The following is a 14,621-nucleotide window of genomic DNA, read 5'->3' on the forward strand; positions in this document are numbered from 1 at the left end:
TGTACGTACCTGTGTATAAGGTTGGTCAGGGGCTCAATCAACTTCTTTCCCAGCCTAGGTTCTAATGGAGTAAGAGCACCAAACTATTCAAAAAGCGTGGACAAGAAACCAATTTAATAACCGGTTTTAAGCAGCGTAAAAACAGCACTTAAACTGCAATTCACTAGATTTTACAAAGCTATATTAAACTATTTTTTCCTTCTGTTTGCAAACACTAGGGGAGATTACTAGTTTCTTTTTCTTTTAATGATAAGAATACCTCCAAGCAGGAGATCTATTTCCACACCCAAAAGCAGGTAATGAGAATCCCAAGCCTGCACAGGGAGATCTACAACACTCACCAATTTTATAATTTTAATGAGAACCCAATTGTTGGTTGACGACGTCATCAGCTTGAAGAACAGCGGAGCCAGGGAAAGGTAGTTCTTGGGATTGCGTCTGGCCAGTTCACAAATAACATTTACTGCAGCAGACTGCACACCTGAGGAACAGAAGAGGGAAAAGCAGGAATCTCATCATGGGCTTAATGGCAACTGAAGCTTCTGGTGCAGAATACACCAGACAAAAGCGGGGAAAGATTCTGATTCTGAATCTTTTGGGCCGTACCTTAAGAGAGGCAACTTGTTTGCAGAATGCTGGCATTATAATTAATAGCCCTACCCACCATGCGTGAGGTTTCAAGACATTTGTTTCTTTAAAAGAAGTATTTTGCTTTTTTTTTTTTTTTTTTTTTTTTTTTTAGTTAAAACAGCTACAAGAAAGGGAAAGTCTCATTTAATAACCTCATGGAGCATACTCATTTCTTTTCAGCCTCAAAATCCTTTTTCTCCTCATTTAGGAGTCTTTTATTCTTGTAGAAAAGACTCCTTTCATAAAACATTTTCATAAAGCGTCTCTAATAAGTCTATTTCCTCCTTCCGTGTTTTTTTTTAAATAATTCCTGAAAGATGGCTCTTACGCACTCCTATCAAATTAGTCCGACATGCGTATTTAAACTCCTCTCTAGACACACATATACAAGCATATTCAAATAAGTTCAAAACCTAGGAATGATACTGTTTTAATAACATTAAATATGAAACAAGAAATGGATGCTTCAAAGAAGGCATTATTGATATGGCAAATTCAACTCACCCTCCTACTAAAACGATGAACCAGCACACCAAAGATGACTATAGAATTTTTACATGTTCTCTCCACCAACTCCTATATCTAGATAGGATAGTCTGCTTGAGCAGACTGTATTAGAATCCACTCACCAGGGTCTGGATCTTCAAGCTTCTCCTTAAGGCGAGGAAATGCAGGACGGAGGGACTCCGGGTACTTCAGAAAGACTTTGTACATGATTAACACTGCTTTCTTCCTTATATAAGGCTTTGTATGCGACATCTGTTAATGAAACACCAGAGATCAGCCTCTAACAAATGTACATGTCCAGAACTCACCTCGGGGTCCGTGTCTCAACACCATCTTTCAAAATTGTTCTCTAAGGATTTTGGCTCTTTTTAAAGAGCTCGGCTTTTGAAGCGAGAGAAAAGCACTGTCATTTCTCACTCCAACTAATCAATCTATACAAACTCCTCCCTTTCAGCTAACTAGCATCCGTGTAGGCTCTCCAAAAACCTCACAAAAATATCAAAGTGTCAGTTCCTACTTGCAGTTCAAAGATTAACAGATATTTACCAGATTCAAACAATTTAAACATTCTTTACACACCTACTTCTGGCACAAATTCAGTCTTTCTCATCAACTCACCAGTGTCATGATGTCATTTGCCAAGTCCCTGGCAAGATCTGGAGTAACAAAACAGGACAAGCCAGTCAGTGCAACTCCAGTATCATATTGGTTAGGACTACTCAGATCCTAGAAAAGGAAAAAAAGGCTCAAAAATTTAAGATTACACAGGATGTAGAGAAACAGCTTTCTCAGACCAGTTTTATTCATTCATTATGAAGAAGACTTCCTATTCCATGGGAGTAATTGTGCAGCTACTGAGGAATGCCATCCAATCCCCACTGAGATACACTTAGCACAGGGTTTTAACAAAGGGTATGAAGTATAATTTAACAAGGAATGGAAGACATATCAGACAATACACCCCAGACACAATCAAAAATCTGCCTAAAATATCAGAAATTAAATCCAAAAAATCTAAAACTATACAGTATCAAATCAAAATTGCTCTCCCTTCCCTGTAATCTCATTGTGCTTAATAGTGCCCACCTTAACATCCCTACTACAGAAGTGAAGTTGTCAGTAAATTAGAAGGAAAGGCAACTCACAACTTTCAATTCAGAAAGACCAAACACATGCCAGTGTGCCTGAGTTCCTATACCATATTTTCTTTCAAACTGTTAAATAAATTAATATTCTTATCTGAATATACCAGAGTATGAATTATAAAACCAGAGCTCAAAAGGCGCACAGCATTGCAGAATCAATCCCTAATTGTAGAACATGGATGAACATTACTAGAAATATGTATTTATCAGAGCTGAATAGTTTAAAAGATAATGAAGAGCACTAACCAGATACCAGACAACATCCCTTTTTAAAAAAACATTATTTAATAAAAGCTATTTTCAGCTTTTTGGACTACGAAGCAAGGAAACAGAATTCTACTTTGACCTGTGCTCCCCCTGCAATTACAGAGATTTGAAACAACAGGTAAGGAGACAACGTAAGAAAAAAACCTTGCGAACCCAAGACAAAAAGTTACCTTTCGGATTTGATTAGTTGTTAGCATAATTACGTCGGTCCCTTCATGAAAACACTGAGAGGCGGCCAGGTAACCAATTCTCTGTAAACGAGATAGCAGGAGAAAGACAGTTATTTATAAGGTCAGATAGAGCTCAAATGAAAAACTGTTAGCCTCATGGGCTAACTGCAATATTAAAAAGTTACTGCAGTTTTAATTGCACAGAGAACTTACTTTGAATGTAAACTTTGATGCACTCATGACTTCAATAATATTGAAAGCTGCCCAACTGATGTCGTAGCCCAACATCTGCAACTGTTAACAGAGAAGCCAAGGTAATGAAGTTGTAAAACAAGATACTGGAGAAAACAGTCAGATACCTGGTTCCATCTTCAATTTAAGGTAAGAGTCCAAAAAACAATACTGTAAATTATCTCAAGTTTGTGGCTAACGCTACGCTCTACGTCACGCTGTAGAAGTAGAAAAACTGCACCAGAAGCAAGTTCTACAATTTTTTCCCTTTCAGAGAGAAGGAAAAAAAAAAAAAGCAAACCCAAACACCCTTTCCTCAGCACTATTTTCCTCCCTTTCTCCACAGAGGGCTGAGCAAAGAGAAACTGAGATGCCACGTTCCAATACTGGCCTAACCACGTGGCAAGTTAGGCAAGAATCACCACAGCTGAAGTCGACAACGTCCTTTGCTTGACCAGCTGGCAGTCACAAGACCAACGCAAAGTTAGAGATAACCCAACATTATGTCCCACTTACGTAGGTAAGTTTGCAGACTGCGTTTGCCTTCACTGCGATATTGTCCTGCTTTAGCTCCTGCTTGATTTCATCGATGCACTGGGAGATGTATTTTGCCTGAGGGAAATAAAGAAAGTTACTTTCATGCTCATTTGCCACAGAACATTCAGCTTTGTGGGCTTCAAGCCTGTTAACTCCAAGAGCAGAAAGCTAAACGCATCATCTGCAAGTCCCAAGTTTCCCACATGCACATTATCTAGGTAGGCACTTCATTTTGATGGGAACTCTCATTAACAAGGAACTGTTAAAATGCTTTATTCCAAAACCTAAAATCCCCAGAAATGTCTCTGCAGGGCATTTCCTTCCCCGCATTACACTGGTCAGTCCAGAGCTCTTGTTTCAAAGACCTGTGAATAAGAGCTGCCCAAGGAACATTGTGTTTCACTGCTCTTAGAGCATATCTTAGATTTAAGGTGACTGATGAAAACAGAAATTATCCCTCGTTTGGGGTATATTGGGAAATTCCTCATTTGGGAAACTCTTTTCGCTGGAACTCGTTAACTATTTCCATTGAGCCAAAAAATGATGAAGTGAAGGCACGGCCCTGGTTTGTGTTTTAGATAAAGGATTTGGCCACTTGAGCATTTGGATAAGGAACACCTGTTTATTTGTAGGATGCTCCCACTTGGTGGGATTCAAACGTCAATGTTTGCGCTTCAATATTTGGCCCTTTGTTTCTTTTCCAACCATCGTGTCTGTGCTTGTGGGAGGGATATGGCAAACCTGATCTAAAAATGCGTGCAGATTTTTGCTTTAGGAATAGGCTTAATTCAGTCAGAGACTCTTTCAGCTCACGATTAACTATGGTTAAAACACTAAAGGTATCTGCAAGAGATATCATAAAAGATTTAAAGGCAGAGAAATAATCTCTCCTTAGAAAGCCACATATGCACTGGGGTATTTATCACTCAGTAAAAATCAACTGTCCCAAGAACCAGGTCAGAAGCAGTTCACCTAATGCAAAGGAGAATCCTGCACAAATAGCATTACTTTCCACCAAAGTATTTTTCAACGCAGAAGTTCAACTATTGACATTTCTCCTCTTTATACAAAAATCTGTGCATGATTCCCCACTGTTCTTTGGCCATTTACACTGTCCTTACACTTCTAGCTATGAGATTCAGCAGCTTAAAGTGAAAGATGCTATTCTTAATAAATAGATGAGAAGAAAAATATGTTATACAAGGTGTGGAGTGCAACGAAACTCCTGTGACCGAAGCAAAGGAAAGCTGCAAGTGAATTTTAATGCAGGGTCCTTACGCTCTGAGCAACACTCACCTAATGACAACTTAGCCTGCTGCAATTTGGAATCTAGCAACCCCAAAATTAGAACCCACCACCAAGAGGCAAGGTGAATAAATGCTATTCAGAGCAGAAACAGCCTCCTTGGGGTAGCCGCTCTGAAGCGGATAGAATAATTGGACTTTTTTCCTCTTGAATCTTGAGGTTAGAGAGACAAAGCTGATTCCTCCTGGTACGACCAGTATCCGTTCCTGAGACACTCGGGCTTTGTTGAACCCCACTGAGCTCTTGCTTGGCCCCTTCCTGCAGCCCCTCAAAGGGATCTTCAACCAGCAGCCCGCTCTCAGGCAGCTCAACTCAGAAGGTACCCCAAGACCAGAAAACTAGCCAAGGAATTTACTCTAAGAAATGTAACATAACCCCAAACACCCATACTTGGAAAGAAATACCACCTCTGTGGCAGCATTTCTCAGCTCTGTGGATGAACCAAGCACCAAACAACTCCTGTCACCACAGAGCGCCTCGGCTGTGCTCCTGGAGCCAGGGAAGTGAGCATCTCCAACGGGAGCGGAGAGGGCTGCTCTCCAGCGGGCAACCAGCCCAAGTTGCAGGGATTTGGGATTTTAGACCCTTCATAGCCTGAAGGGAAGTCGGGTCCAAACAGCTTCCATAGAAAGCTTCAACTCCAGCGTCCAAAGTCAAAGCCTTTAGCAGTAGGCAAAACGTATGTGAACAGGGAGGCTGAAAAAAACAATTACACAGCACGCAACCGATCTAGAAATGCATTGTACCTACCCTTGAATATTTTATGCACAGGGCAGCACGCTGGAACAGTGTCACTGGATCCTTCCCAAGCGTATCTGGTTGCCACATCTTGGCCAGCAATACCAGTGCCAGCTTTCAAAGCCAGGCTCAAGGCAGGTCCTCGTTCTTTATGCCCACGTACAGAAGGCGTTACCGGCATTTCTCAAAAATCGATCCGCAAACTCCTCAAACATCAGCTGAACCTTCCCGCTTGTCTCTCAGGTTGCCGTTCAAAACCGCAGCCCCTGCAGCCTGCCGGCAAATCCTGCACTATGAATCAGCCTAACTGAACGACCAACTTCCTTACAAGAGGGTGAGAGAGCAAAAACAGATCCAATAAGCTTAAAAAGGAGGTTTTTGGAAAGCACAGGAAGTCTTTCCTGAATATCTGCACATCGACTTTTAGAAGACTACAGAGAACAAAAGAGACTATAGATAGCAAGCTTTAGAGGATCAGGGGGTATTAGCAATTTGATAATCTCTGTGGAGTACCACTGGTGTGAATAGGTGATACGAACAAAACGGATCTATTTTCAGTCATGCATTATTATCCAAAACCCAACAATCACCTCAGCCACATCTGCTACCACAGTGAGTGTCTAAATAAACAGGAAGGAAGCAAGTACTCAGACGTGCTCCTCTAGATCAGTCCTTGCTAACCCAAGCGCTGCCCTTTGCAGAATCCCAGGCGCTGGGTTTTACTAAGTGTTTTTGCACTGATACCCCCAAACTCTCCGTGAGAGCCTCAAAGGTGCTCGGCTCAGGCTGCACAACTAGACTACAATTTAGAATAAGCACTTAATGCAATGAGGATTTTTAAAAAGGTATCTGTCAGCACAGTAGACACAGAACAGGGCCTAGATATTTGCAGGAGAGAAACATTATATACTAACACAGGGCAAAATCTGGATACTTGTGCCAGCATCGATTCAATGACAGCCCATGTCACTGAGCTCCTGTACAGTAAGTTTGTAGCGCGGTAAGAAAAAAAGTGTTTCCAAGGCTGTAAAATCCTTTTTTTTTTCCCCTAAAATATCTTACGCAACCCAAGGAGGAAGGACAGGAATGGAAAGAAAAAGGAATGCAAAAAGAAAATATTTCAGGTTTGTTTATTCTCCCAGTATTGTGTACAATATTTGCATACTTTGCAACTGTCATGTTTGTTGCTGACTCTGTCTTACTTGAAGCCCTCCCAAGAGGGTCACTTTTGGCCAAGGAACCAAGGGAAACACTAGAGTCAATAAGAATCTGTTCAAAACGTCCACAGCGCCTTTAACAAAGGCTGCAATTTTTCAGGAGGTCCAAGACTGCACCCAGAAAATGTGTGTTTAAGCTCATGTGAACAGCTAAAGTGAGGGTGAAGGTATCAAGAAGGAAATAAGATATAAGCCCATTGAAACTAAGAGCTGAGAGAAAACAGGGTCATGGTAAGAAGCCAGAACTTCAATTTATAAGGTTTTTCACTCGCCAGCTTTCCAGCTTCCAACAAGTCATTTTTGGGGAATTAACTTTGAAAAGTACCAAAACTTTACACCAGCCTCCAGAGAACTTGGGCTTCACGATTTCAGAGAGGGTCACACAGGACTGAGATGCTGTTTGTCAAGTATCAGAGGAACCCATTTGCAAAAAATACCCCAAACCACTAATACACCTGAACAGCTCCATTCTCAGGAAATGCAAGCCTTTATCTGCATCAAAGCTTGATATTTCACAAGTTAAACAGCAAAACTCCAGAGAGCACCAGTCCCTACTTGTTTTGCTCTTTCAAGGTTAAATGCACTTCAAGGTGATTGCTACCAGTGAATACCATGAGGCATAAGGTACAATCTAAAATAAATGTGTAATTCTCATTGTAAGCAAACAGAGAACCTGAGGACTGGCAGAAAGGCAACATCACTCCAGTCTTCAAAAGGGGCAAGAGGGAAACTACAGGCAGGCCAGCCTCAACTCTGTCCCTGGAAAGGTGGTGGAGGAGCTCATCCTTGGGAGCATCTCTAGGCATGTCAAGGAGAAGGAGATGATCAGGAGTCAGCGGGGATTCACCAAGGGGAAGTCATGTCTGACGACCCTGATAGCCACCTATGATGGGATGACTGGCCGGTTGGATGAGGAGAGAACCGTGGATGTGTCTACCTTGACTTCAGCAAGGCTTTTGACACCGTCTCCCATAATATCCTCATGGGGAAGATCTGGGAGCGTGGACTGGATGGGTGGATGGTGAGGTGGATCGAGAACTGGCTGGATGGCAGAGCTCAAGGGGGTGATAAATGGGGCCGAGTCCAGTTGGAGGCCTGTGGCCAGTGGTGTCCCCCAGGGTCAGTACTGGGCCCGGTGCCACTCAACCTGTTCATCAATGACCTGGACGAGGCCATAGAGTGCACCCTGAGCAAGTCTGAGAACACCACCAAGCTGGGTGGAGTGGCCAACACTCCAGAGGGCTGCGCTGCCATCCAGAGGGACCTGGACAGGCTGGACAGTTGGGCAGAGAGCAACTTCATGAGGTTCAACAAGGACAAGGGCAGGGTCCTGCACCTGGGCAGGAATAACCCCAGGCATCAGCACAGATTAGAGGTTGACCTGCTTGAAAGCAACTCCACAGAGAGGAACCCAGGAGCCCTGGTTGGTAACAAGCTAACCATGAACTAGCAGTGCCCTCGTGGCCAAGGAGGCCGATGGGCTCCTGGCTGCATCAGGAGGATGGTGCCAGCAGGGCGGGGAGGGGATCCTGCCCCTCTGCTCAGCTCTGGGAAGGCCAGACCTGGAGCACTGGGAACAGCTCTGTACTCCCCAGGACAAGAGGGATGTGGAGCTTCTAGAGAGGGGCCAGCAGAGAGCGACAAAGATGATGAAGGGACTGGAGCATCTTCCAGGCTGCGGAGTCTCCTTCTCTGGAGATCTTCCAAACCCACCTGGTTGCGATCGGGTGCCCTGTGCTCTGGGTTTCCCTGCTGGAGCAGGGGATTGGACGAGTTGTTCTCCAGGGTGCCTTCCACCCTCAGCCACTCTGTGATTCTGTGAGCTGAAGCAGCTGTAGAATAGGGCCCATGTTTTATACATGACAGGATTTATGTGGTGTTCTTTTTAAGCACGTTGAGTTGAAGTGCACACAATCCCACACATTATCTTTAAATTTATTCCACTAAAACCATAAACTAATCAAAGTAAACAAGCACATTACAGAATGAAAGCAGCAATCAGGAAACCACATGGGTTCTCAGGAGCCAAAACAACATGGTGTAAAAAGTATGAAGATGCAATAAAGAGCTCAGAAAACACGTTACTACTTGAAAGGAATTTTCAAAAGTTTATCTTTCACTCAGTTGTTAATAAAAATTATTGCTCTACGTGTTTCAACAGCTCTTAGTTTGCCTTTACTAGTTGGCTCCAGGGATTCAGTCATGCATCTTGCAGGTGGTTGCAAGATCCCAGACCAATGTATGGTTCTATATGATGCAGAGTGGAGACGTGAAGGGCACCCTTTGCCATTTTGTGCTGCAGCAGCCATCTTCTGGATTTCTTATTAGGAGCACGGGGCACTCTCTGCTGCTCCCTTTGCCACCACGACTGAAGCTAAATAGTAAGACTCCTTAGACAAACAATATTGATGGCAGAGCGTGAAAAGTCAACTTACTTACACATACCTGGGTTTTATTTTACACTGGCTGAAACTATATGCACCAACTGAAGCTTAGGATCATCTATTCTAAACTGAGCCATAAAACAGTAAAAACCATTGGCCTTTATTTAAGAATTCAGACAGATACTAAACAATATATCTGTTTTTAGACTCATATCAAGCAATTCTAAACAAAGATCACCTACAATTCCATAAGACAACAGAAACCCATAAAGCCTCCTGAACATTGAAGTGATATAGAAGGCCTCGCAGCGGGGAAAAGAAACAGATGCAGAGTTGCAGCTGCTTGTCCTAAGCCAGGGCAAGGCAGGAAGGAACTAGAACCGAGCTCAACACACATGTCCACAGGATTATGCTCTCAAGACATAGGCTGCAAAATCAGCTGGGTTTTCTTTGTAAATGCAGGAGAATTCTGTCACTCTCCCACTGCGTGCGGCTTTTCTGGAGGTTAGCCAAAGCCAACTGGAACATCTTTACACACGACAGCATCTACAGCAGAGCCTGGGACACGGAGGGGGCAGTTTTCGTGCACTGTTTCCCAGAAAGGCTATTCTGGGATGCCAATAACCATGTGAATATTATATAGCAAACCCCAATGCACATCAACACAAATCAGTAAACACATGTGGACAGCAAGACCTTAGAGATACCCCTCAATACAAGTGTGTGTCTGATTTGACAATACGGCATTAATTTAATTGCTATACAAGTACTTCTAAGATTTTTTTTTTCAATTTATTAGTTCCAGTCACATTCCTGTGCATCATCTCAAGCTTTAACAAAAGTAGCAGGAGTTTCTGTGTCCACATAGGAAAAAGTTGCTCCCTTCTACGAAACGGAAGTATCTGCGGTCTTAGGAATTCACAGATAGGACTGAGTTGGGAGGGAAATGGCAATAAAATAAGATCAGTGAGATATTATGGATTAAATTTACATAGAAACAAAGCACTGAAAATATTAGACAGAAATAGCACTAATAAATGAAAAAGATATGAGGAGTTCCAAGAGAGGGAAGGCTAAGGGTGACCAGTAAAAGGCGGTTCATGGTCATCTCCTACTTCTTAAATGCAGTAAAAATGCTTGTGCAAACGAGGTCAGCTTGGGAACCTGCTTCCTGCTGTACAACTGCACACTGAAGCCTCCACTACTTGAGGGAATGAAACTGTCACACACTCATAGAGCTGCACGTGATGCATTTTATTCATGATAAGCTAGCCTACTTGAAGAAAGTTTCAATAATATACCCATACTTATGTCTACTTCACTTTTTAAATCTTTTAACATATGCATCTTAGTGCAAAATAAGTTCTGAACATCTAGGCTGTAAAACAAACAAAAAAATATACAAAAATAGCAGTCAACTATGTGGCTTACAAGCCAGTCGTTCCACCATCCACTGATTGAGGAGGTGTCTGTGTGTCCCAGTTTTCCACTACCAGTTACATGCGAGTGTTCAACAGGCTTTGCAGACGTTTTGTTATTTAGAATCTATTTTTTAAGTAATGAAAAAAGCATTAATACCACCACAAAACATGGGGTTTTTTTCCTGCATCTTTCTGGATTTAACCAGATTGCTTCTGATTATGGAGCACTTTCAGTATGAACAGTCAGGGTTTTTAAAATGAGGTAAGGAACACAACCGATCCTTTACACCTGGTCCCATGACTCAGACTTTCTGATGTGCAGTTTTGTGCCTCCCGGGCTGCTCTTGGTATCACATCAGAAACGTGACAACACCCCAAGAACACTTCTAGACAAACAACTCAAAGGTAAACTTTGCACATCAAAAATATTCACTGACCTTAATAGCAGAGGAAGGGGTTTTTCAGTAAAGCCTGGGAACATTTGACACACCGGAAAAGACCCAAAAAAGAGATAAAAAACTCATTTGCTACATTTAACTTGAAGACAAAGGTGGCTGCGTCAAACATCAATAAATAAGGAGCTCTCTCAAGACCACCACAGCAAAGCAGTGAGTATCTCTGTTCTTACTTGACTTTTTTGGTAGTTCTTCCTTGGACTTCACAAGAGGAACACTGTGCGTGTGCCCTCCATTTCCTGGGATGAAGCATCAGAATATTCTTATTCTTCTCCATACCAGAAATTGCGCTTATGCACATGAGAACGTGATCCTTGTAGAGAGCTCCAAACCCTCAGACACAGCTACAAAAGGCTCTAGATTGGAAACAATGCCATTAGCCCCACTTAGGCCACCACCAATTAAATAATATTTAACACAGGAGAAAGCAAGCAGCTAATGAAAGGCAGCTGTAATGCCAAGCCTAAGCTGCTCTCTGTATATCAGGAAAAGCTCAGTGCATTCCTTTCGGCTACAAGGCCCCAGACCCTGCATTTCCTGGGACACGGGAGCTAAGCAAGGACACTATTACACCCCTCCTCGCTACCTTGGAGGCCATGGTCATCCTGCCTTATTGAGTGGTGTAAGGTCCTTAGCAAACCTTCCTTTGTGCAGCGTCTCTCTTCCGACTTCGCCTTTTCCAGTGATTCAGATACTCAACTAACAATAGCGACACTAGATCCACTCAGAAGCGGGTGGAATAATGAGCTCCCTTCAAAGACATTAACACATATGGGGAGCAGTAAGTGATCAAGCATCAGCAACAGAAAGAAGCTCTTGGCATCAAGGATCTGCAGTTGTCTGTCAGCTGGGCTGGTTTCCAGCCTTCAGCCCTCACAAACTTTTTAGTATCCCTCAGAATTCCCCTATTACGTCCCGCTCCATAATCTTTACTGCTAGATACTAATATTGCAAGAGCAGCTGGAGGCCGAGTCAAGAGACTGCAGCATTCCATGATCTCCAGCCTGGCTGATGACATGCAAGATTTCAAGATTTCCATAATATTAGATGGTTCCTCAAAACACTCTCTACATGATTTCACATGAATAAAGTAGCTATCTGCATTCGTTTGCAATACCCCTTTATTTAGGGGGAAAGAAAAAAGGGGAGGATGGGGAGGCTTCTTCAATAAATCCATTTTTCTTAGATAACGCTCACTAAAGCAGCAGGAACCTACTGCCAACTTGGTAAGTGCAGGCCGAGTACTTAAGTGCACATTTTCCAGCACATTTTATTAAAAAAAAAAAATAGAAAAAGATCTGATGCTGTAGAGCTAACTCATGTCCCTCCCAGAGGCTGTTTCACAGGAGGACGATGCAGCTCCAAGCTTCCCTGGGAGCCTAGAGAGCGGAGCAGGTCCACACCGACAAGCGGCCGGGTTAACTCGGCCCTTACCTCTTGTCTCCCTCCTTAGAGCGCACCCTGCCTCCAACCTCACGGTTTTAAACTCCAAATAAACGGGTCAGCTTTGGCTACAGATCAGAAACTCAAATGAGAGTTGTGTCTGACAGGTAATTAAGCACTCGGCAGCACGGATGTTAGCTGAGGTGCCCTAAGTACCGTTCATTCCTCCATGAGCTGAGGACTCAAAACTGATAGCCCCAGCATCACGAGATTAATGTATCAACAAACAATGTAGTTGATCTATTGAAAAGCTGTAGTCACCCCCACACACACACATAAATCTAGGTGACAGCCATTTGGCAGTTCACTACGAATATATCCTCGATGCGTCGGTGGGATGAAGCCACAAGCTGAATGGAAAACCAGATACAAGAGCCTGTAACAGCACCTATAGTGGAATAGAAAATTGTCACGTTTAAGAACTGGAAGGTAATAAATGCAGCCATCTCTTGCCTGCCAGGACAGGCTGTCCAGACAGATGAAGAGACATTATGATGGAATTTCAGGAGGTAAAACCCAAACACACAGAAATTAGCATTCTGTAAAATGCCTGACTGTATGAAAAGCCCAAAACAACACTCTTAGTCCATTTCTTTCATTTGTATTTAAGTACAGCACCATCTTTCCAGAGACATCTCTCTCACAGCATAGTTCTTACTAAGATTCAGCAGATAACATCCTGGCCACCAAATCACACTGCAATTTGTTCTCAATGAATTTGCTCTTCAGAATCGGCCAAAAGGTTCATCTTAAGCTTGGACACAGACGACAGTCAAACAACTACACATCATATTTGAGTAGCGTTGGGTAGATGGGTTACAGCGCCCAAAGAAAGCGGTACAGGAAAAAGGGGAAGAATTTTTGCAGCTACTTCCTCTAAAATACCATTCTGATTTTGCAATATCCCCTCAAAACTACAAATAATGTTCATGGTCATGCACTGCGAAGTGCTAGACCTTGGTACGCTCTTCTTAACTTCAGGCAAAGGAAATTAAAGCTAATGGATTAAACTAGGCTTTGCTACAGGCTAAGAACAAATGCCCCATGCACCTCACGATGCACAGTAAGTTTTTAAGAATGATGGGGTGTAACGTCACTTGTGTCCTTTACCTTCCGAACATACGAAGCCCTGGAAAAAGAGCTATTTTTCACAAAATTTTCTTAGAAATGAGAACAGCACACTCGGACCTCCCCAAAGAGGATGGGAGCCATAGAGGCCTGAACCTGCACATAGGGATGCTCAGAGCTTTGACGGGTGAAGAAGCATTTGCTGCCCTGCGTATGGAAGAAATAAGGTACATTTATTAAAAGCATCACACAGATGGGTCCATGGGAAAGGGCCCCACAGAATTTACTAAACAAAAAAACCCAAAAACCCCCAAACAAACAAAAAAACCCATCAGCACCTGTAGTTAAAAGTAGTTAAGATGATTTAACTTGTTGTCCTCACTAAGAAAGACCTGTTAGACCATTCCTAAGAGCTCTGAAGGCCACCGTCACTTACTTGTAGATGAATATAAATCACATCCTCAGGATCCATTATTTTCAAATTAATACATGACACTCCCAATTCAACATGGAAAGTCTCACAAAACGTGTTCTTGGTGACTAATTATTTGACCTCTACTAATTGCCCGATAACATCTCTCCAATGCAAAATGAGTATCAGGCCAACACATCCACCTGCTTCCTACCCGTGCAAGCTTGGCAGTGGGGAAAACGCTTTAGCTGACGGGTAAATAGCAACAATTTCAGAGTCGAATTGGGCTCGAATCCAGCTTTAGGTGCAGGTAGCCCGGAACTGGTTTATCGGATGCATTAGCCATCTCAACGCCGCAATAATAGGCTAAATAGGAGGGGAGATGCTGACTCTGATGCCCGGCGCCCTCCCCGAGGCCTCCAGCGCACGGGCTCGGCTCATCCTCCCGGTGCCCAAGAGCGGGAGCCGCCCGGAGGCCGGGCCTGGGGGCCGCGCCGGGCCGAACCGACAGGCCGCCCCCCCGCCGCCGCTCACCTCGTCCTCCTTGTGGTTGCGGATGCCGCGCACCAGGTCCTGCAGGTTCTTGTCGAACATGCGGTCGATGCTGCCCTTCACCATCTTCAGCGCCATGGCGGCGGCGGCGGCGGCGCCTGCGCCGGGCCTGCGCTCGGGGCTGAGGGGGCCGGGCCCG

General features: G+C 43.6%; 1 protein-coding gene across 1 annotated transcript in view; it reads right to left on the reverse strand.

Annotated features, from left to right (window-relative positions):
* The window catches only part of AP3D1 (adaptor related protein complex 3 subunit delta 1), a 33,692-nt gene extending 19,102 nt beyond the window's left edge, over positions 1-14,590 (reverse strand). Inside the window, exons 1-8 of the mRNA XM_026041465.1 lie at positions 14,465-14,590; positions 3,467-3,562; positions 2,933-3,013; positions 2,720-2,800; positions 1,756-1,863; positions 1,260-1,389; positions 342-481; positions 6-83 (exon numbers count right to left, since the gene is read on the reverse strand). Of these exons, the coding sequence (XP_025897250.1) occupies positions 6-83; positions 342-481; positions 1,260-1,389; positions 1,756-1,863; positions 2,720-2,800; positions 2,933-3,013; positions 3,467-3,562; positions 14,465-14,560 (810 nt within the window). The 5' untranslated portion in view covers positions 14,561-14,590. The remainder of the gene's footprint in view (positions 1-5; positions 84-341; positions 482-1,259; positions 1,390-1,755; positions 1,864-2,719; positions 2,801-2,932; positions 3,014-3,466; positions 3,563-14,464) is intronic.
* Positions 14,591-14,621: the final 31 nt, after the last annotated feature.

The sequence above is a fragment of the Nothoprocta perdicaria genome, unplaced genomic scaffold (assembly GCF_003342845.1).
Source record: "Nothoprocta perdicaria isolate Ctin4 unplaced genomic scaffold, notPer1 scaffold_286, whole genome shotgun sequence".
In the NCBI taxonomy this organism is placed as follows: Eukaryota; Metazoa; Chordata; class Aves; order Tinamiformes; family Tinamidae; genus Nothoprocta; species Nothoprocta perdicaria.